Source organism: Kogia breviceps, chromosome X (assembly GCF_026419965.1).
Source record: "Kogia breviceps isolate mKogBre1 chromosome X, mKogBre1 haplotype 1, whole genome shotgun sequence".
Lineage (NCBI taxonomy): Eukaryota > Metazoa > Chordata > Mammalia > Artiodactyla > Physeteridae > Kogia > Kogia breviceps.
The window spans coordinates 38,633,339-38,657,442 of NC_081330.1; the positions used below are offsets into that span (position 1 = coordinate 38,633,339).

General features: G+C 38.7%; 1 protein-coding gene and 1 pseudogene across 4 annotated transcripts in view; both read right to left on the minus strand.

Moving 5' to 3' along the window:
• TBC1D8B (TBC1 domain family member 8B) overlaps positions 1 to 24,104 on the minus strand; it is an 87,045-nt gene that overhangs the window by 20,092 nt on the left and 42,849 nt on the right. For all 4 annotated transcript variants that reach the window (XM_059051360.2, XM_067023247.1, XM_067023248.1 and 1 more), the window contains 3 exons: positions 18,145 to 18,294; positions 17,457 to 17,607; positions 16,765 to 16,979 (listed from right to left, as the gene is read on the minus strand). In XM_059051360.2, coding sequence (XP_058907343.1) covers positions 16,765 to 16,979; positions 17,457 to 17,607; positions 18,145 to 18,294 — 516 coding nt within the window. The remainder of the gene's footprint in view (positions 1 to 16,764; positions 16,980 to 17,456; positions 17,608 to 18,144; positions 18,295 to 24,104) is intronic.
• LOC131748963 (cytochrome c-like) lies at positions 1,385 to 1,702 on the minus strand (annotated as a pseudogene).

The following is a 24,104-nucleotide window of genomic DNA, read 5'->3' on the forward strand; positions in this document are numbered from 1 at the left end:
CAGAGATCACCACCATTAACAAGTTGATGTACTTTTTTGTGTGTATTTCCTTCCTTTTTCCCCTTCTAAAATTTAGACCAAACTTATATTAAAGTTTGATTTTTCACTTAACATTATATTATACATTTTCAGTGCCATTAAATAAGTCTTCTAAAACAGTATTTTTAATGACTGTAAAAATATTAAGTTGAATATACTATAAATTATTTAGCTATTCTACTATTATTGAACAATTAGGTTGATTTCAACTCTTCACTGAAATGAATATCTCTGTATATAAATCTTCATCCAAGTGGTTTACTATTTTCTCAGTAAAGATACATAGAAATTAAATTATTTGGTCAATGAATATTATTATTTTTGTGGTGTGTGTGTGTGTAAGAAGTACTAAATATTCTTTATTTGATGCTATACATAAACCACACTAAAATGTCTTTCATTAAGTAAAAGGCAATATATTAGATAGATAATTTTAATTAAATTGGCATAGTTAAGACCAAAAAGAGAAAGTGGACATTGCCAGTGTATCTTCAGCCCTTGCCTTAACAGGCAAATGAACACAACTTGAAACACAGGTGAATCTTGCTGTTCTATGAGACAGTGAAGAGATCTTCTCAATATTTAAATATATTAATATAACCAGTTATAGAAATCTAAATATAAAACCAATCTCCTATAGGGTTTGAGAAGGCATTCACCATATGCCTGAAAAGTTTAACATTTCTTTTTCAAGTTTAATCATCTCTTTAGAAGAGGAAAAGAGTGATAGTAGTTGTTGAACCGGAATTACTATCAAAATTCAAAAAGCTGACCATATTTTTAAAAAATAATCAACATGCCATTAAGGTGCATATATATATATATATATTTATTTTTAAACAGCAATTTTTAAAATTTTTATTTATTTATTTATGTTTGGCTGTATTGCGTCTTCATTGCTGTGTGCAGACTTCCTCTGGTTGTGGCGAGCGGGGGCTACTCTTTGTTACGGTGTGCAGGTTTCTCATTGTGGTGGCTTCTCTTGCTGCGGAACATGGGCTCTAGGTGCACGGGCTCAGTAGTTGTGGCTTGCAGGCTCTAGAGCACGGGCTCAGTAGTTGTGGCGCACGGGCTTAGCTGCTCTGCGGCATGTGGGATCTTCCCGGATCAGGGCTCAAACCCATGTCCCCTGCCTTGGCAGGAAGATTTTTAACCATTGTGCCTCCAGGGAAATCCAAGCTGATCATATTCTTTTAGCTACAAACCAATCTTATTTAAATCAGGACAGAAATATTACCTCAGCCATTCATGATCTAAATTGCAGTATATGAGATCAATTTAAATATGGTACACATAAAAAATCATGAGACATTTGTTTTGTAATAAATATGGCAGTGGCCAACTATTACTCATTAGTAGACTTTTTGAGATAAGCTATCAAGTCTGCCCTTTCTCCCTTCTTCTTAAAGCCAGTGAAGATCATTTTTGTTCTAGGGATGTACTTCTTAGGATTCCCCAAATACTCCATCAGCATCTCCTCTCCCCAGGTGATGCTTTTGTTCTTGTTTGCATCTGTGTAAGAGAATCTGAAAGTCTGACCTGTCTTTTACCCAAACAGACCATGGAGATTTGGCCCAGTCTTGTGCTTGTCTCCCTTTTCCACAGTATGGCACTGGTCACACTTCTGAACAACAATCTTCTTGCCCTTCTCAACATAACCCATTTTTAAATCATTCTTTCTCCATGCACAACTAAGAGGTTCCCCTGAATATTATTTTTAAATGACTTGATATTACTGCCAAATTGTATTCCAGAAAGACTGTACCAATTTGTATTTCTGACCTATAGCATTTGAATGTTTACTTCACTGCTCCTTTCCCAATACTAAGAATTGTAAAAATTGTCTTTGCTGATTTGATAGTGAAAATGGTATCTCATGGTTTGAATTTGAGGTTCTTTGATATTGAACTTCCTTTTTAAAACTTTATTATCAACCAGTATTTTTTTCTGTGATTCATCTTTTCATGTCCATTGTTCATTTTTATAACTCAACACTTTTCTTATAGGTCTGTATATTAAGTATGTCAATCCTTTGTCAGATCTGGCACAATATTTGACTTCAAGTTCAGTTTTTACTCCATCATTTTCCTGTTCAAGAAGCCATAATGGGAGGAGCATCAGTGAAAAATAGCAGAGTAAGGCTCTCCGAAAATGCTTTCCTCTATAAAAGCAAAAAGAACACTAGCAAAAATAATCAAAGTCAATTTTTCAGAACTCTGAAAATGCACCAAAAGCTTAGAGCAATTCAGGAAGCCTTTAGTTAATAAAATGGTTGAATCTCAGTAAAAACAGTGAGCTCTGTGGCATTTTAAATCATCCAAGTCCTATTCCTCCTCAGCTTTACAGAAGCCTGAAAAACTAACACTCAGCTATCATGGTGAAAAGTAGCACCTAGAAGCCATGGGAGGGAACAGAATGGGGCTGGAGTGCCTTCAAAGTCCCATTCCCAGAGAACTGTCATTATTTGACCCATCTGGTCATTCCCTGGAAAACCACACTTATAAGGCTGTCTTTATTTGACCTGACACAGAGCTCACCCAAGGCAAACAGCCTTTCCTTGAAAAAATCAGAAGCAGTTGTTGAACATGTGGCTGCCTGAGACAGTGGATAACAACTGGGCCAAACAATAGGCTAATAAAGGGTTAAAATAAAAAGCTGGGGAATGGGATATCCAAAAGGGGCTTTGGAACACTCTAACTTATTCCTGGGAATCTAGAAGGCAAAGTGCATGATATGCCTTCATGCCTGCCCAGAGCTGTAAGCATGCTCATGAAAGAACAGAAAAAGCCCTAAGCTCTTACCTCTGGCTAATCTTGAGGCTCTGCACAAACAGGAAGTGATAGAGAATAGAAAAAAAATAAGGAAAACTCAACAAAATCAAAAGTTGGTTCTTTGAAAAGATTAAAAAACCTGAAACACCTGTAGGTAGTCTAACCAAAAAGACAAAAAAACAGAAAGATACAGAGAGACAGAGAGAGAGAGAAAGAGAGAGAGGCTCAAATTAAAATCAGGAAATAGAGAACATTACTACCAACCTTAACAAAAATAAAAAGGATTATACGGGAATACTATGAACAACTGTATGCTAACAAATTAGACAACCTAGATAAAATGGAAAATTTCCTAGAAAAACCACCAAGACCAACTCAAGAAGAAACAGAAAAATCTGAACATACTTATTATAAGTAAAGAGACTGAATTAATAATGAAAAAACTTTCTGCAAAGAAAACTCTAGAAACAAATGGCTTCACTGGCCAATCCTACCAGAATTTAAAGAAGAATTAACATCAATCCTTCATTAACTCTTCAAAAGATAGGCGTGGAAGAAACATTACCTGGCTCATTCTTTGACACCCTGACACTAAAACTAGACAAAGACATCACAAGAAAACTATTATCAATACATTTTATGAATATAAATGCAAAAATCCCTAATAAAATACTAGAAAACTGAACTCAATAACATATAAAAAGGATTAAACATCATGACCCAGTAAGATTTATCCCGGGGATACAAGAGTGGTAAAACATGAAAGTCAACAAGGGGAGGACCTTCAAGATGGTGGAGGAGTAAGACGTGGAGATCACCTTCCTCCCTACAAATACATCAAAAATACATCTACATGTGGAACAACTCCTACAGAACACCTACTGAATGCTGGCAGAAGACCTCAGACTTCCCAAAAGGCAAGAAACTCCCCACAAACCTAGGTAGGGAAAAAGAAAAAACAGAGACAAAAGAATAGGGATGGAACCTGCACCTCTGGGAGGGAGCTGTGAAGGAGGAAAAGTTTCCACACACTATGAAGCCCCTTCACTGGTGGAAATGGGGTGAGCAGGGGGAGCTTCAGAGCCACGGAGGAGACTGCAGCAACAGGGGAGCAGAGGGCAAAGCGGAGAGATTCCTGCACAGAGGACTGGTGCCAACCAGCACTCACCAGCCTGAGAGGCTTTGTCTGATCACCCACCGGGGCAGGTGGGGGTTGGGAGCTGAGGCTCAGGCTTCGGAGGTCAGATCCGAGGGAGAGGACTGGGGTTGGCAGCGTGAACACAGCCTGAAGGGGGCTAGCGCGCCACGGCTAGCCGGGAGGGAGTCTGGGAAAAAGTCTGGAGCTGCCAAACAGGCAAGAGACCATTGTTTCGGGATGCGCGAGGAGAGGAGATTCAGAGCACCACCTAAATGAGCTTCAGAGATGGGAGCGAGCCAAGGCTATCAGCACGGACACCAGAGGCAGGCATGAAATGCTAAGGCTGCTGCTGCAGCCACCAAGAATCCTGTGTGCAAGCACAGGTCACTCTCCATACCTGCCCTTCTGGTAGCCTATGCAGCCCGCCACTGCCAGGGTCCCGTGATCTAGGGACAACTTCCCCAGGAGAACACACACTGGCCTCTGCCGCCGCAAGCTCGCCCCGCATTCTGTACTCCTCCCTCCCCCTGGCCTGAGTGAGCCAGAGTCCCTGCATCAGCTGTTCCTTTAACCCCGTCCGGTCTGGGCAAAGGACAGATGTCCTCAGGTGACCTACATGCAGAGGCAGGGCCAAATCCAAAGCTGAACCCCAGGAGCTGTGCGAACAAAGAAGAGAAAGGTAAATCTCTCCCAGCAGCCTCAGGAGCAGCGGATTAAATCTCCACAATCAACTTGATGTACGCTGCATCTGTGGAATACCTGAATAGACAAGGAATCAACACAAAATTGAGGCAGTGGACCTTGGGAGCAACTGTAGACGTGGGGTTTGCTGTATGTGACTGACTAGTTTGATTTTTATGTTTATCTTAGTATAGTTTTTAGCACTTGTTATCATTGGTGGATTTGTTTATTGCTTTGGTTGCTCTCTTCTCTTTTTTCATTACTTCTTAAATTTTTAAAAATTTTAATGATATTTTAAAAGATTTTTTATTTTAATAACTTTATTTTATTTTATTGCTCTTTCTTTTTTTTCTCCCTTCTCTTCTGAGCCATGTGGCTGACAGGGTCTTGGTGCTACGGCCAGCTGATAGGCCCGAGCCCCTGAGGTGGGAGAGCCGAGTTCAGGACATCAGACCACCAGAGACCTCCTGGACACACCTAACATCAATTGGTGAGAGCTCTCCCAGAGATCTCTGTCTCAATGCTTAGACCCAGCTCCACCCAATGGGCGGCAAGCTCTAGTGCTGGATGCCCCATGCCAAACAACCAGCAAGACAGGAACACAACCCCACCCATTAGGAGGGAGGCTCCCTAAATCATACTAAGTGCACAGACAAGCAAAAGCCAAGAGAATTCAGCACCACCAAAGCAGCTTTAAAACAAATGCAAAACGAACTTCTCTAGGCAGGAAACACAAGAGAAGGAAAAGAGCTACAATAACAAACCCAAAACAATTAAGAAAATGGTAACAGAAACATACATATTGATAATTACCTTAAATGTAAATGGATTAAATGCTCCAACCAAAAGACACAGACTGGCTGAATGGATACAAAAACAAGAACCGTACATATGCTGTCTACAATAGACCCACTTCAGACCTAGGGACACATACAGACTGAAAGTGAGGGGATGGAAAAACATATTCCATGCAAATGAAAATCAAAAGAAAGCTGGAGTAGCAATTCTCATATCAGACAAAATAGACTTTAAAATAAAGACTATTATAAGAGACAAAGAAGGACACTACATAATGATCAAGGGATCGATCCAAGAAGAAGACAGAACAATTGTAAATATTTATGCACCCAATATAGGAGCACCTCAATACATAAGGCAAATGCTAACAACCATAAAAGGGGAAATTGACAGTAACACAGTAACAGTAGGGGACTTCAATGCCCCACTTTCACCAATAGACAGATCATCCAAAATGAAAATAAATAAACACAAGCTTTAAATGATACATTAAACAAGATGGATTTAATTGGTATTTATAGGACATTCCATCTAAAACAACAGAATACACTTTCTTCTCAAGTGCTCATGGAACATTCTCCAGGATAGGTCATATCTTGGGTCACAAATCAAGCCTTGGTAAATTTAAGAAAATTGAAATCGTACCAAGTATATTTTCTGACCACAACGCTATGAGAATAGATATCAATTACACAGAAAAAGCTGTAAAAAATACAAACACAGAGAAGTTAAACAATACACTACTAAATAACCAAGAGATCACTGAAAATATCAAAGAGGAAAACAAAAAATACCTAAAAACAAATGATGATGAAAACACGATGACTGAAAACCTATGGGATGCAGCAAAAGCAGTTCTAAGAGGGAAGTTTATAGCAATACAGTCCTACTTCAAGAAACAAGAAAAATCTCAATTAGAGTAAGAAGAACCAAAAAACCCCAAAGTTAGCAGAAAGAAAGAAATCATAAAAATCAGATCAGAAATAAATGAAAAAGAAATGAAGGACACAATAGCAAAGATCAATAAAACTAAAAGCTGGTTCTTTGAGAAGATAAACAAAATTGATAAACCATTAGCCAGACTCATCAAGGAAAAAGGGAAAACACTCAAATCAACAGAAATAGAAATGAAAAAGGAGAAGTAACAACTGACCTGGCAGAAATACAAAGGATCATGAGAGATTACTACAAGCAACTATATGCCAATAAAATGGACAACCTGGAAGAAATAGACAGATTCTTAGAAAAGCACAACCTTCTGAGACTGAACCAGGAAGAAATAGAAAATATGAACAGAAGAATCACAAGCACTGAAATTGAAACTGTGATTAAAAATCTTCCAACAATCAAAAGTCCAGGACCAGATGGATTCACAGGCGAATTCTATCAAACATTTACAGAAGAGCTAACACCTATCCTTCTCAAACTCTTCCAAAATATGGCAGAGGGAGGAACACTCCCAAACTTATTCTATGAGGCCACCATCACCCTGATACCAAAACCAGACAAAGATGTCATGAAAAAGGAAAACTACAGGCCAATATCACTGATGAATATAGATGCAAAACTCCTCAACAAAATACTAGTAAACAGAATCCAACAGAACACTAAAAGGATCATACACCATGATCAAGTGGGGTTTATCCCAGGAATGCAAGGATTCTCCAATATAGGCAAATCAATCAATGTGATACATCATATTAACAAATGGAAGGATAAAAACCATAAGATAATCTCAATAGATGCAGAAAAGCTTTCGACAAAATTCAACACCCATTTATGATAAAAAACCCTCCAGAAAATAGGCATAGAGGGAACATACCTCAACATAATAAAGGCCATATAGGACAAACCCACAGCCAACATCATTCTCACTGGTGAAAAAGTGAAACCATTTCCACTAAAATCAGGAAAAAGACAAGGCTGCCCACTCTCACCACTATTCTTCAACATATGCTTGGAAGTTTTAGCCACAGCAATCAGAGAAGAAAAATAAATAAAAGGAATCCAAATTGGAAAAGAAGTAAAACTGTCACTGTTTTCAGATGATGTGATACTATACATAGAGAAACCTAAAGATGCCACCAGAAAACTACTAGAGCTAATCAATGAATTTGGTAAAGTTGCAGGATACAAAATTAATGCACAGAAATCTCTTGCATTCCTATATACTAACAATGAAAGACCAGAAAGAGAAATTAAGGAAACACTCCCATTCACCACTGCAACAAAAAGAATAAAATACCTAGGAATAAACCTACCTAAGGAGACAAAATACCTATATGCAGGGCTTCCCTGGTGGCGCAGTGGTTGGGAGTCCGCCTGCCGATGCGGGGGACACGGGTTCGTGCCCCGGTGCGGGGGGATCCCGCGTGCCGCGGAGCGGCTGGGCCCGTGAGCCGTGGCCGCTGGGCCTGCGCGTCCGGAGCCTGTGCCCCGCGATGGGAGAGGCCACAGCAGTGGGAGGCCCGCGTACCACAAAAAAAAAAAAAAAAAAAAAAAAAAAAAAAAAAAAAAAAAAAAAAAAACCTATATGCAGAAAACTACAAGACACTGATGAAACAAATTTAAGATGATACAAACAGTTGGAGAGATATATCATGTTCTTGGATTGGAAGAGTTAACAATGTGAAAACGGCTATACTACCCAAAGCAATCTACAGATTCAATGTAATCCCTATCAAACCACCAATGGCACTTTTCACAGAACTAGAAAAAACATTTCACAATTTGTATGGAAACACAAAAGACCCCAAATAGCCAAACAAATCTTCAGAACGAAAAACGGAGCTGGAGGAATCAGGCTCCTTGACTTCAGACTATACTACAAAGCTACAGTAATCAAGACAGTATGGTACTGGCACAAAAACAGAAATATAGATCAATTGAACAGTATAGAAAGCACAGAGATAAACCGCCACACATATGGTCACCTTATCTTTGATAAAGGAGAGAAGAATGTACAATGGAGAAAAGACAGACTCTTCAATAAGTGGTGCTGGGAAAACTGGACAGCTACATATAAAAAAATGAAATTAGAACACTCCCTAACACCATACACACACAAATAAAATAAACTCAAAATAGATTAAAGACCTAAACGTAAGGCCAGACACTATAAAACTTAGAGGAAAACATAGGCAGAACATTCTATGACATAAATCACAGCAAGATCCTTTTTGACTCACCTCCTAGAGAAATTTTAAAAAATAAACAAATGGGACCTAATGAAACTTAAAAGCTTTTGCACAGCAAAGGAAACCATAAACAACACCAAAAGACAACCCTCAGAATGGGAGAAAATATTTGCAAACAAAGCAACTGAGAAGGATTAATCTCCAAAATTTACAAGCAGCTCATGCAGCTCAATATCAAAAAAAACAAACAACCCAATCCAATAATGGGCAGAAGACCTAAATAGACATTTCTCCAAAGAAGATATACAGATTGCCAACAAACAGATGAAAGGATGCTCAACATCACTAATCGTTAGAGAAATGCAAATCAAAAGTACAATGAGGTATCACCTCACACCAGTCAGAGTGGCCATCATCAAAAAAAATCTACAGGGCTTCCCTGGTGGCGCAGTGGTTGAGAATCCGCCTGCCGATGCAGGAGACACGGGTTCGTGCCCTGGTCCGGGAGGATCCCACATGCCGCGGAGCAACTAAGCCCGTGAGCCATGGCCGCTGGGCCTGCGCATCCGGAGCCTGTGCTCCGCAGCGGGAGAGGCCACAACAGTGAGAGGCCCGCATACCGCAAAAAAAAAAAAAAAAAAAAAAAAAAAAAAAAATCTACAAACTGAATGGATAAAGAAGATGTGGTATATATATACAATGGAATATTACTCAGCCATAAAAATAAATGAAACTGAGTTATTTATAATGAGGTGGATGGACCTGGAGTCTGTCATACAGAGTGAAGTAAGTCAGAAGGAGAAAAACAAATACCGTATGCTAACACATATATATGGACTCTAAGGGAAAAAAATGTCATGAAGAGATTAGTGGTAGGATGGGAATAAAACACAGACTTACTAGAGCATGGACTTGAGGATATGGGGAGGGGGAAGGGTAAGCTGCAACAAAGTGAGAGAGTGGCAGGGACATATATACACTACCAAATGTAAATTAGATAGCTAGTGGGAAGCTGCCGCATAGCACAGGGAGATGACCTCTGTGCTTTGTGACCACCTAGAGGGGTGAGATAGGGAGGGTGGGAGAGAGGGTGATGCAAGAGGGAAGAGATATGGGAACATATGTATATGTATAACTGATTCACTTTGTTGTAAAGGAAAAACTAACACACTATTGTAAAACAGTTATACTCAAATAAAGATGTTAAAAAAATCTACAAACAATAAATGCTAGGGAGGGTGTGGAAAAAAGGGAACCCTCTCGCACTGTTGGTGGGAATGTAAGTTGATACAGCCACTATGGAGAACAGTATGAAGGTTCCTTAAAAAACTAAAAATAGAACTACCAAACGACCCAGCTATCTCACTACTGGGCATATACCCTGAGAAAACCATAATTCACAAAGAGTCATGTACCACAATGTTCACTTCAGCACTATTTACAATAGCCAGGACATGGAAGCAACTTAAGTGTCCATCGACAGATGAATGGATAAAGAAGATGTGGCACGTATATACAAGGGAATATTACTCAGCCCTAAAAAGAAACAAAATTGAGTTATTTGTAGTGACGTGGATGGACCTAGATTCTGTCATACAGAGTGAAGTAAGGCAGAAAGAGGAAAACAAGTACTGTATGCTAACACATATATATGGAATCTAAAATAAAAATAAACAGTTCTGATGAACCTAGGGGCAGGACAGCAATAAAGATGCAGATTTAGAGAATAGACTTGAGGACACGGTGAGGGGGAAGGGTAAGCTGGGACGAAGTGAAAGAGTAGCATTACATATATACACTACCAAATATAAAATAGATAGCTAGTAGGAAGCAGCTGCATAGCACAGGGAGATCAGCTTGATGCTTTGTGACCACCTAGAGGGGTGGGATAGAGACGCAAGAGGGAGGGGATATGGGGATACATGTGTACATACAGCTGATTTACTTTGTTATATGGCAGAAACTAACACAACATTTTAAAGCAACTATACTCCAATAAAGATGTTTAAAAAAGCCAGACACAAAAAGGACAAATATTGTATGATTCCACTTAAATTAGGTACTTATAATAGGCAAATTCATAGAGATAATAGGTAGAGTAGAGATTAACAGGGGCTGGAAGAAGTGGAATGGTGAGTTATTGCTTTATGGGTAGAGAGCTTTTGCTTGAGATGATGAAAAAGTTCTGGAAATAGCCAGTGGTGATAGCTACACAATGTTGTAAATGTACTTAATGTCACTGCAGTTTTACTTATAAAGTGATTAAAATATGTATGTTTTATCACAATTTTTTTAAATGTTAATGAGAGGCCTAAGATTTTTTTTTGGACAAAGTAATTATTCTTGCAAGAAATTGTCCTAAGGAAAATACAAGGAGGTATGTAAAGATTTAGTCACAAGGATGTTTTGTTAAGAGTAGTTTTACAAAACAAAATGAGACAAAATAAAACAAAAATAAAGAATACATTTTTGGGCGGGGGACACAACACATGGCTTGTGGGATCTTAGTTCTCCGACCAGGGATTGAACCCGGGGCCCTCAGCAGTGAAAGTGCGGAGTCCTGACCACTGGACCACCAGGGAATTCGCAAGCATACAATTTTAATGTCCCCAAACAAGCCATTGATGAAATATACTATGATGTATAACAGAGTGCCACAGAGGAATTGGGGAAAAGAACTATGTTCTTTTTAAGAAGAACACTTAATTACATGGAAAGACTAAGAGGAAATACTGAAAAATGTTAGTGGTGGTTATTTCTGGGTAGTGGGATTGTAGATGATTTTTCTTTTCTTTTATGTAATTTTTATGTTCTAAATTTATTACAACAAATATGCACTTTTAATAAAGTAAAAAAAAAAGTCAGCAAAAGTAAAACACAATGTAAAAAATTAACAAACGGAAACCTCAATTAAAGAGTTGGGAGACCAGAAGGGGGCGCTCTCGTGCCCTGCAACTACAGCAAAGACCAACAGGCAGAAAAGACTCTTCTTTCCTGGCAACGCCAATGAAAAGCCATGAACTCTTAGTTTACTATAGCCCTTCCAACTTCCTTTTCTTCTCTACAAAAGTGTTCTCCTCCCCTTGCCATTGGGGGACTTGCCCATAGCTCGCCATGGTTGTAGACCCCAAATTGCAATTCTCTGCTCATCCTGAATAAATCCATCTTTGCTGAAGAAATATCTGGTGGTCTATTTGTTTCAGGTCAACAATGATATTACTAAAATAAAGGAAAAAAATCACATGATTATCTCGATAGACACAGAAAAATTACTTAACAAAATCCACCACCCTTTCATGATAAAAACACTCAACAAACTAGCAATATAAGGGAACTTCCTCAACATGATAAAGATAATCTATAAAACTCCCACAGTTAACCTCATACTTAATGATGAAAGACTGATTGCTTCCCGTTATGGTAAATAACAAGAATATGCATTCTCACCACTTCTCTTCAACACTGTACTGAAGGTTATATAGCCAGGTCAATCAGGCAAGAAAAAGCAGGAAAAAAAGGCATCCAGGTTGGAATGGAAGAAGTAAAAAATATCACTATTCAGATTCCATGATACTGTATATAGAAAATTCTAAATAAGGAATCCACAAAAAAATCTACTAGGACTAATAAGCTTAGCAAGATTGCAGGATACAAGATCAATATATACAAAAATCAATTGTATTTCTATATACTGGCATTGAGCAATCCAAAAATAAAATCAAGAAAACAATTCCATTTACTGTAATGTCAAAAAGAATAAAAAACTTAGAAATAAAATTAACAAAGGAAGTAAAGCCTTGAACATAGGAAACTACGAAACAACCTTGAATGAAATTTTAAAAGAATTAAATAAATGGAAAAGAAAAACATCCTGTGTTCATGGATTAGAAGACTTAATATTGTTAACACACAATATCCTCCAAGTTGATCTACAGATTCAATGCAATAACTAAGAAAATTCCAGCTGGATTTTTCTTCTTTATCCAGAAATTGACAAACAGATCCTAAAATTCATATGGAAATACAAGAGACCTAAAAAGCCAAAACAATTTTAGAAAAAAAAAGTTAAAGGACTCACAGTTCCCAATTCAAAACTTACTGCTGTAGTAAGAAAGGCAGTGTGATACTGGCATAAGAACAGAAACATAAGTCAATAGAATAGAATTGTGAGTCAAGAAATAAACCCTAACATTTATAGTCAAGTGATTTTCAGCAAGGGTGCCAAGGCAATTCAATGAGTCAAAGACTGCTTTTTTTTTTCAACAAATGGCACTGGGACAACTGGCTATCCACAAGTAAAAGAATGAAGCTGAACCTTTTCCATACACCACATACAAAAACTAAGACAAAATGGTCCAGAAACCTAAATTTAAGCATTAAAACTATAAAACCCTTTGGGCTTCCCTGGTGGCGCAGTAGTTGAGAGTCCACCTGCCGATGCAGGGGACACGGCTTCGTGCCCCGGTCCGGGAAGATCCCACGTGCTGTGGAGCAGCTGGGCCCATGAGCCATGGCCGCTGGGCCTGCTCACCGGAGCCTGTGCTCCGCATGGGAGATGCCACAGCAGTGAGAGGCCCACATACCGCAAAAAAACCCAAAAAACAAAAAACAAAAAAAACCTATAAAACCCTTAGAAGAAAACATAGGACTAAATCTTCTTGACCTTGGATTAGGCACTGGCTTCTTAGATATCACATCAAAAGCACACACAACAAACGAAAAACATACAAAAACAAATATTAAAACTTTCATGCTTCAAAGAACACCATCAAGAAAGTGAAAAAACAATCCACAGGAGAAAAATTTTGCAAATACTATATCTGATAAAGAATTAGTATCCAAAATATATAAAGAAAAAAGAAACAAAATACATAAAGAACCATTACAACTCAACAGTAACAAGATAAATAATCCAATTTTTAAAATGGGCAAAGGATTTGAATAGACATTTCTCCTAAGAAGGTATACAAATGGCCAATAAGCATATTAGGGAAATGCAAATCAAAACCACAACAAGATACACTTCACATTCACTAGGATGGCTATAATCAAAAAGAGATAATAACAAGTGTCACTGAGGATGTGGAGAAATTGGAACCATCACACTCATTGCTGGTGGGAATGTAAAATGGTACTGTCTCTTTTTAAAATAGTTTGGCATTGCCCCAAAATGTTAAACTTACATACAGTTTCCACATAACTCAGCAATTCCACTTCTAGCTAAATACCCAAAAGAATCAAAAACCACATCCACACAAAAAGTTGTACACGAATATCCATGGCAACATTATTCACTATAGCAAAAATGTGGAAACAACCCAAAATGCCTACCAATTTTTGAACAAAATGTTATATATCTATACCATGGACTATTATTCAGCCATAGCAAGGAATGAAGTATTGTACTAATACATGCTACAACATGGATGAACCTTGAAAACAATATGCTAAATGAAATAAGGCAGACACAAAAGACCACACATTGTATCACTCCATTTAGATAAAATATCCATAATAGGCAAATCCATAGAAATAGAAAAGTAGATTAGTGATTGCCTAGGGTTGGGAGTAGGCAGAAATGGGGAGTAACTACTAATGGATGTGGGGCTTCTTTCTGGGGTGATTAAAGTGTTATGGAGTTAAGACTGTGATGATGGTTGCATGGCTTTGTGAATATACTAAAAAACACTAATGGGTGAAGTTTCTGGTATGTGAATTCTATTTCTAGATAGATGAAAAAGGAATGAAAAAAGGAAAGGAAGGAAGAAAGGAAGGAAGAAGATAGATCAGATAGATGGAAGGAAGGGAGGGAAGGATGGAAGAAGGAAGAAAAGATAAACAAAGCCAGTCAGCCAGCCATGAGTCAGTATGGCTAACCTGAATTTTTGATCAAAAGCAATAAAACCTGCTTATCATATTAAATTCAAACTTCTCCCAAGCTTGAAAGATTCACCATGATCTTGCCTCACACAAACTTATTTACTTCTTGATTCCAGCACAAACTTAGCCAGTATGATCTCCATGGCAGGCTTATTTTCACCTGAATGGTATTGCTTATAGTGTTACCTAACTCTGAATAACTTTCCTCTGGCCCTCCATGTTTCTAAGTTTGCTTTCATTTTTTAGAAGTCAAAAGTCAAGTACTGCCTACTTTGAAGCTGCCTTTAAACTACCACATATAGATAACATTACAGGCTGAGTGTAAGCTCTTTGAGAAAAGAAGCATTATGCTTCTTTATTACCTTTCAGAGATTCTAAAACATGCTAAATACTTGTCATTCAGATGATCCACTCACTTAAATTGCTTTTCAAAAATACCTCTCTATTGATAAGTTTCAATGGATAGGTAGGACTGATGTGTAATCATTATGGGTACTCAACTCCATCATAAGTGAAAGTGTGGCTGAGAGTGCTAGCTATCCACCATAACCCAATTTCCCCTTCTTCCACAGTATCTGGATGTATGTATGCTCAACCGCGCTACATTTTGCAGACTTCTTTATGAATAGGTGTGGCCATGAGATCAAGATCCTCCAATAAAATGTGGGTGAAATAATGTATGCAACTTCCAGGCCTGGCCAATAAAATTTCCCATAATTGTTTCTCCATGCTCTCTCCCCTCTTCCTGTGAGTAGAGATGGCAATGAAAGAGCACCTCGGAAGCCATGTTTTGAAGATGACAGAGCCTGTTGTGAGCCTAAATCCCTGAATAATCACATGGAGGAGAGCTACCTATTGACTTGAATATTTGCTCTCCTCTGTTTATTCCTTTAAGTAAACTTCTATTGTATTTGAGATTATTTGTGTTAGCAGTATAGCATACCCTTTAGTGTCCTCCTAAAGGATTTTTTTCAGTGATTCCCCCACTGCCTACAAAGTAACATTCAAACTCCTGACCTATCCCAATCTACCTTATTGATTTTTTCCCTCAATTACTTCACTTCATTCACTCTACAATTCTACTAAACAGAACATGGTCCTACATATATTCCACATTTACCTCTGTGTTTGGTTACACTGATCCCTTCACCTACAATGGTATTTCATTCCATCTCCATACATCTAAAATTCACCAATTTTCGGGCTTCCCTGGTGGTGCAGTGGTTGAGAAACCGCCTGCCGATGCAGGGGACATGGGTTTGTGCCCCAGTCTGGGAAGATCCCATATGCCGCGGAGCAGCTGGGCCTGTGAGCCATGGATGCTGAGCCTGCACGTCCGGAGCCTGTGCTCCACAACGGGAGAGGCCACAACAGTGAGAGGCCCACATACCAAAAAAATAAAAAATAAAAATAAATAAAATAAAAAATAAATAAATAAAATTCACCAATTTTCAAGACCTAAAAATGCCACTTCTTCCATGCAGCCTTCTCTGTTCCTCCAACTTATTCCTATTATAAATCCTGGTGAGACTTAGTATTTCTCTAATAAATTGTCTCATTTGTTTTTCTTTTGACAATGAATATGCTTTTTTGTTTGTTTGTTTTTAAATTTTTTATTTATTTTTGGCTGCGTTTGGGTCTTTGTTGCTGCACACGGGCTTTCTCTAGTTGCAGCAAGCAGGGGCTACTCTTCATTGAGGTGCGTGGGTTTTTCATTGCAGTGGCTTCTCCTGTTGCGGAGTACGGGCTCTAGATGCGTGGGCTTCAGTAGTTGTGGTGTGTGGGCTCAGCAGTTGTGGCGTGTGGGCTCTAGGGTGCACAGGCTTCAGTAGTTGTGGCTCGCGGCCTCAGTAGTTGTGGCTTGTGGGCTCTATAGAGTGCAGGCTCAGTAGTTGTGGCACACAGGCTTAGTTGCTCCGTGGCATGTGAGATCTTCTGAGATCAGGGATTGAACCAGTGTCCCCTGCACTAGCAGGTGGATTCCCAACTATTGCACCACCAGGAAAGTCCTTGAATATGTTTTAATACCTACCAGTCCATATACTTTTAAGGGCAGGATTCATATCTGATTCAGCTTTATATAGTCTTGAGCACCTAGCACAGTATCTTTTACAGAGCAGGAATTCAGTAAATATTTGTTAAATATAAAAGAAAAATGAATTAATAGAATATCAATTCTAAGTATTCCCACTATTATTCTTACATTAATAATATCCACTATCAATCTCAGTCCAATCTCTGTCCTTATTAGTAGAGTTGGATTTGATGTGATTTTATCATTTGGAACACGATAACAGTTGAGCTCATAATGAAATCATACCTGGCAGTATCCAATTTTGGGATTCCTGAATGCATAAGCAGTGAGTACCCGCCTCAGAGCAGATATGCCAGTGTCACTCTGAAAGGCTGGATGTTCAGGCAGGGAGCGACGCAAATCACGTTCAATTTCTTCAGTAGCCAAGTTGCACGTCCCTAAAGACTGCTCAACCACTTCAGCATAATAACCAGGATTAGCAGCCATGTCATTAACAGCACCTGTACAGATGATCACATTAACATACAAAAGAAGAGGAACATAACAAAGCTACTACTTGCCTATATACATGAAGAACTGGATTACTTTCAAATTAAGCTTTATGCTCAAGTGTTATCTGAGTACAAACAAATAAAAGGAAAAGCTTCACACTAGAATCTATAACATCAGGACAGGAATCTTATCCAAAAGAATAACATTTTCATGAACTGTCTTTTCCCCTTAACTTTCTTCTGACACTAGAGATTCCCACCCTGTCCCTTGCAGTTAGCTATTGCCTAATAAACTAATCTGCTCAATGGATGTATGGATATATAGGTAAGTACACATAACTACCGTACTCTCTGTGACTAGTCTGAATTCATGAGAAGACTTAGTCTTAGCCATCTTTGTAATTATTTTTATTTAGCTTAGTACATAACTCCTAGAAGGGGCATAGTTAATGTCTGTTAAATGAATAAAGTGAACAAATGTAATACCTGAAAAAAGCATCCAGAGCTCTCCTCTTAAGGTCTCTGGAATCCCTCTTACAACCAGATCTTGAGTCTTTTTGGTCCGAAACATGCTAACACCACGCCCACATTCTGTAAACAGGATGTTCCAGGACTGTTCCTTCATCTTTTCTTTCAACTATAACAAAAAAAATCAGAAAACTAAACATGGTGAGAAATTAACTTAATTTGAAATTAAGTTTCAAATAACTCGATAATTCTCTTCACCATGAAACAATACCTATGGAAAACAAGAACATACAAAGTCAAAAATCAGTATTCACAGATGGGTTAAACACTGGACCACTGTCATCACAAAAATCTTTAAAATCCATGTGAGCATAACAGGTTTAATTTACTATTTTAGTTCTTAGCTAAACTCATATTAAAATGGGAAAACCATGATACCTAGGAGGTAAATCTTTGAACCATCATTCTCACCAATCACCCCAATTAGGATTGACTGTTAGAAATCTATGCAAGTAAAGCCCAAGGTTCAACTTTCATCTTAATTCTTGATAACAGTCCTATTTTGTAATGGAACCAAACATGTCACACAGTAGTATCTGCTAGAAAACCTTTTCAAGCCCCCAAAGAAGAGTTTTCAGTCTGATCTAAGATTTTTATTTTTGATCAACTGTTTCAATCTATAGATTTAAATATTTTGTTTTCCTACCGTTTTGGAATTAAGAGTCTCCAAATTCTGAGGGTGAAATACTGTCATTAAGGCTTCAGTGTTCACAGTTTTGCTGCTTTCTCTCTGACATAACAAAGATTGTACCTCAATATCATCAGATGGGTCTACAGACTCAGAACTAATAGGAACCTGAAAAAGAAAGAATATAATTATCCCAAATGTATGCTTAAAAGTTTCTGCAAAAAGAAAAAGTGCTAATGTTTTATCTGTCATTTACAAACCACAATTTATATACATAATAAATATTAAAGCAATGTCTCAGAAGAACATTGTTTTTCCACCAAAATTAGAGATGTCAACAAACTAATGTCCAGAACATCAAGCTCAGGACCTTAGTGAATAAATTCCCCTACTTGGGCAATAAAATACAGGCAAAACATTAAAAAACAAAAACAAAAAAACAGGTCAGAACATTGGAAATTAACCAAAGGCACAGAATGAACTGAAAAGTATTGATTCAAAAAAACTAATGAACCTCAGTAAGAACACCAGTCTGTGAAGTTTTAACCTGAGGTTATTCCCATCCTCCCTCCCTTCCAAGCTCAGAGGTATGATAGCCATAAAAGCCAGCATTATCACAGCCAATGGATCTTTTGGAGCTTCATTAAAAGCCCCATCCCCAGAACACAGTCAATATTTTCACCAAACTAGCAGCTACCTGGAAAATCTCCATTCCTAGGGTGTTGTTATCACTTGATTTGACTCAGAGCTCAGCTCTATGTAAAAAGTCCTTTCCCGCAGGCATTCCAAGAAAACCATAGCAATCTTCTGATAATATCACAGCTGCCTAAGGCTGTAATTTCAATTTGGGGCAAACAAGAGCCTGGCTAAAAATTTAAAAGGAAGACCTTGAAAATCAGATGGCCATAGGGGAACTTTGAAAGGTTCCAACATATACTTGGGGATCTGAAAGTATACATGAGTATACAAGACTGTGAACCTACCCAGGAAAGAAATGGGACAGGAGAAAGCCCCAGTCATTCAACTTTGGAAATAAGAAATGAAAACTAAGGCTGATTTATAAACTTCCTAAAGTATGAAGTATACCTTTACACAAAGATCCTCTTGGCAAAAGGTGGAGAACTTACTGGTTCAAGGCATTTAAGGAAATCTTCTGGCCCATCATTGGCTGACCACTGATTTATACTGACTCAGGGGGTGATCTGAGGAAACCATGCTTAAAAATACAAACAAGAACTAAAAAAAACAAAAAACAAAAAAAGGCAACCAACAAAAAAAATGTCCCAGAAGGGGCTTACTTCTTAGATTTTTTTAAACTAGGAATGGAAAGCAGCTATTTTATATATATATATATATATATATATATATATATATATATATATATATATATATATATATATTTAAAGAACTAAAGGAAACTGTTTAAAAAAATAAAGGACCAAGTTTAAAAGTGGGCAAAATACCTAAGCAGAGACCTCACCAAAGAAGATATAAAGAGGCCAATCATATGAAAAGATGCTCAACATCATATGTCATTAGGTAGTTGCAAATTTAAACAATGAGATACCATTTCACATCTATTAAAATGGCTAAAATCCAGAACACTGATAACACCAAGTGCTACTGGGGATGTGGAATAAGAAGAACTCTTATTCATTGCAGGCGGGAATACAAAGCAATAGAGTACTTTAAGAGATGGTATGACAGTTTCTTATAAAGCTAAACATAGTCTTACCATATGACTCAGCAATTGTGATCCTAGGTATGTACCATAATGAGTTGAAAACTTATGTCCACACAAAAACCTGCACATGAATGTTTATAGCAGCTTTATTCGTAATTACCAAAAATTGGAAGCAACTAAGGTGTCCTTCAATAGGTGAATGGATAAACTCTGGTATATCCAGAGAATGGAGTATTTTTCAGCAATAAAAAGAAGTAAACTATCAACACAACTAAGGGCTGTTTTTTTTGAAAAGATAACAAAATTGACAAACCTTTAGCTAGATTTACCATGAAAAAAAGAGAGAGGATTCAATCATAAAATTAGAAATGAAAGAGACTTTATGCCTGATGACACAGAAATTAAAAGGATCATAAGACATTACTTTGACCAATTATATGCCAACAAATGGGATGACACAGAAGAAATGGACGAATTCCTAGAGACATACAATCTTCCAAGACTTAATTATAAAAAATAGAAAACCTGAACATAACCAATAATATGTAAGGAAACTGAATCTAATACAAAACCTCTCAAAAACAACAAAAGGCCCTGGACCAGACGGCGTCATGGGTAAAATCTACCAAACATGTAAAGAAGAATTAACGCTAATCCTCAAACTCTTACAAACAATTAAATAGGAGGGAACACATCCAAACTCATTTTATAAGGCCAGCAGTTCCCTGAAACCAAATCCAGATGGGAACACTACAAGAAAAAAACAGAGGCCAAAATCCCTGATGCATACAGATGCAAAAATTCTCAACAAAACACTAGCAAACTGAATTCAACAGCACATTAAAAAGATCATATGCAATGATCAACTGGGATTTATCCCTGGGAGGCAAGGATGGTTCAAAATACACAAATCAACAAAATGTGATACACCAGATTAATAGAATGAAAGGTAAAAATCATATGATCATCTCAATAGATGCAGAAAAATTATTTGACAAATATTCAACATCCTTTCATAATAAAAACTCTCAATAAAGTGGGTATAGAAGAAACATACCTCAATATAATAAAGGCCATATATGACAAGCCCAAAGCTAACGTCATTCTCCATGGTGAAAAGTCGAAAGCTTTCTCTCTAAGATCAGAAACAAGATAAGGGTGCCCACTCTCACCACTACTTTTCAACAAAGTACCATAAGTCCTAGCCAGAGAAACTAAACAAGAAAAACAAATAAAAGGCATCTAAATCAGAAATAAAGAGAACATATGTAGAAAATATATATACATTATATATATATATATATATAAAATATAGAGAAAATCCTTAAGACTACCAAAAAACTGTTAGAACTAATCAACAAACTCAGTAAACTTTCAGGATACAAAATCAGTTGTGTTTCTATACACTAACAATGAGCTATCTGAAAAAAAATGAAGAAAACAATCTCATTTACATTAACATCAAAACAATAAAGTACCTAGGAATAAATTAACCAAGAAAGTGAGAATCTATACACCAAAACTGATAAAACACTGATGAAAGAAACTGATGAAGACACAAATAAATGGAAAGATAACTTGTGTTCATGGATCAAAAGAATTAATATTGTGGGACTTCCCTGGTGGCGTAGTGGTTAAGAATATGCCTGCTGGGCTTCCCTGGTGGCGCAGTGGTTGAGAATCTGCCTGCCGATGCAGGGGACACGGGTTTGTGCCCCAGTCTGGGAAGATCCCACATGCCGCAGAGTGGCTGGGCCCGTGAGCCATGGCCACTGAGCCTGCGCGTCCGGAGCCTGTGCTCCGCAATGGGAGAGGCCACAACAGTGAGAGGCCCATGTACCACAAAAAAAAAAAAAAAAAAAAGAATATGCCTGCCAATGCAGGAGACAAGAGTGCGAGCCCTAGTCCAGGAAGATCCCACTGCCACGGAGCAACTAGGCCCGTGTGCCACAACTACTGAGCCTGCACTCTAGAGTCCATGAGCCACAACTACTGAAGCCCACGTGACTAGAGCCTGTGCTCTGAAACAAGAGAGGCCACCACAATGAGAAGGCCACGCACCACAATGAAGAGTAGCCCCTGCTCACTACAACTAGAGAAAGCCCACGTGCAGCAATGAAGGCCCAATGCAGCCAAAAAATAGGTAAATAAATAAATTTATTTTAAAAAGAATTAATATTGTTAAAATGTACATGCTGAAGGGTGGAGTCAAGATGGTGTACTAGGAGGATGTGGAATTTGTGGCTCCTCACAACTAGGGCACCTACCAGGCACTGGTGAGGGACTACAGACACCTAAGGGGACAGGAGGAACCCCCAGCGACCAGGTTGTGGGATCATGGTTCCCAGGCCAGAGGTCGGGCCCAAGTTCCTGCGGTGGGAGCTCTGAGTCCAAACCACTGGACTAACAGAGAACCTCACACCCCAGGGAATATCAATCGGAGTGAGGCCTCCCAGAGGTCCTCATCTCAGCACCAAGACCCAGCTCTGTCTAACTGCCTGCAAACTCCAGTGCTGGACGTCTCAGGCCAAACAACCAGTAAGACAGGAATAGAGCATCACCCATCAAAAAAAAAAAAAAAGAAGACAAAAAAAACTTGTTACAGATGAAGGAGCAAGGTAAAAACCTACAAGATCAAATAAATGAACATGAAATAGGCAACATACCTGAAAAAGAATTCAGAGTAATGACAGTAAAGATGATCCAAAATCTCAGAAACAGAATAGAGAAAATACAAGAAACATTTAACAAGGATCTAGAAGAACTAAAGAGCAAACAAACAGTGATAAACAATATAATTACTGAAACTGAAAATACTCTACAAGGAACCAATAGAATAACTGAGGCAGAAGAATGGATAAGTAAGCTGGAAGATAAAATTGTGGAAATAACTGCCAGGGAGCAGAATAAAGAATGAAAAGAATTGAGGACAGTCTCAGAGACCTCTGGGACAACATTAAACGCATCAACATTCGAATTATAGGGGTCCCAGAAGAAGAGTAAAAGAAAGGGTATGAGAAAATATTTGAAGAGATTATAGTCGAAAACTTCCCTAACATGGGAAAGGAAATAGTCAATCAAGTCCAGGAATCACAGAGAGTACCATACAGGATAAACCCAAAGAGAAACATGCCAAAACACATATTAATCAAACTATCAAAATTAAAATACAGGGCTTCCCTGGTGGTGCAGTGGTGGAGAGTCTGCCTGCCAATGCAGGGGACATGGGTTCGTGCCCTGGCCCAGGAAGATCCCGCATGCTGCGGAGCAGCTGGGCTTGTGAGCCATGGCCACTGAGCCTGCGCGTCTGGGGCCTGTGCTCCGCAACAGGAGAGGCCACAACAGTGAGAGGTCCGCATAACGCAAAAAAAATTAAATAAAAAAAATACTGAGAGCAGCAAGGGAAAAGCAATAAATAACATACAAGGGAATCCCCATAAGGTTAACAGCTCATTTTTCAGCAGAAACTCTGCAAGCCAGAAAGGAGTGGCAGGACATATTTAAAGTGATGAAAGGGACAGAAACCAAGATGGTGGAGCAGAAGGACGTACTCTCACTCTCTCTTGTGAGAACAACAGAATCAAAACTAGCTGCTGGACAATCACTGACAGGAAGACACTGGAACACACCAAAAAAGATACCCCACATCCAAAGACAAAGGAGGAGCCACAATGAGATGGTAGGAGGGGTGCAGTCTCAGTAAAATCAAATCCCATAATTGCTGGGTGGGACACTCACACACTGCAGAACACTTACACCACAGAAGTCCACCCACTGGAGTGAAGGATCTGAGCCCTATGTCAGGTTCCCAAACTGGGAGTCCAGCAATGGGAGGAGAAATTCCTAGAGAATCAGACTTTGAAGGCTAGTGGGATTTGACTGCAGGACTTAGACAGGACTGGGGGAAACAGATACTCCACTCTTCCGGGGCATACACAAAGTAGTGTGCACATCGGGACCCAAGGGAAGGAGCAGTGACCCCAAGGGAGACTGAACCAGACCTACCTGCTAGTGTTGGAGGGTCTCCTGCAGAGGCGGGCGGTGGCTCTGGCTCACCATGGGGACAAGGACACTGGAGGCAGAAATTCTGGGAAGTACTCCTTGGTGTGAGTCCTCCCAGAGTCCTCCACTAGCCCCACCAAAGAGCCCACGTAGGCTCCAGTGTTGGGCTGTATCAGGCCAAACAACAAACAGGGAGGGAACCGAGCTACACACATCAGCAAACAAGAGGATTAAAGTTTTGCTGAGCTCTACCCACCAGAGTAACACTCAGCTATACCCACTACCGGTCCCT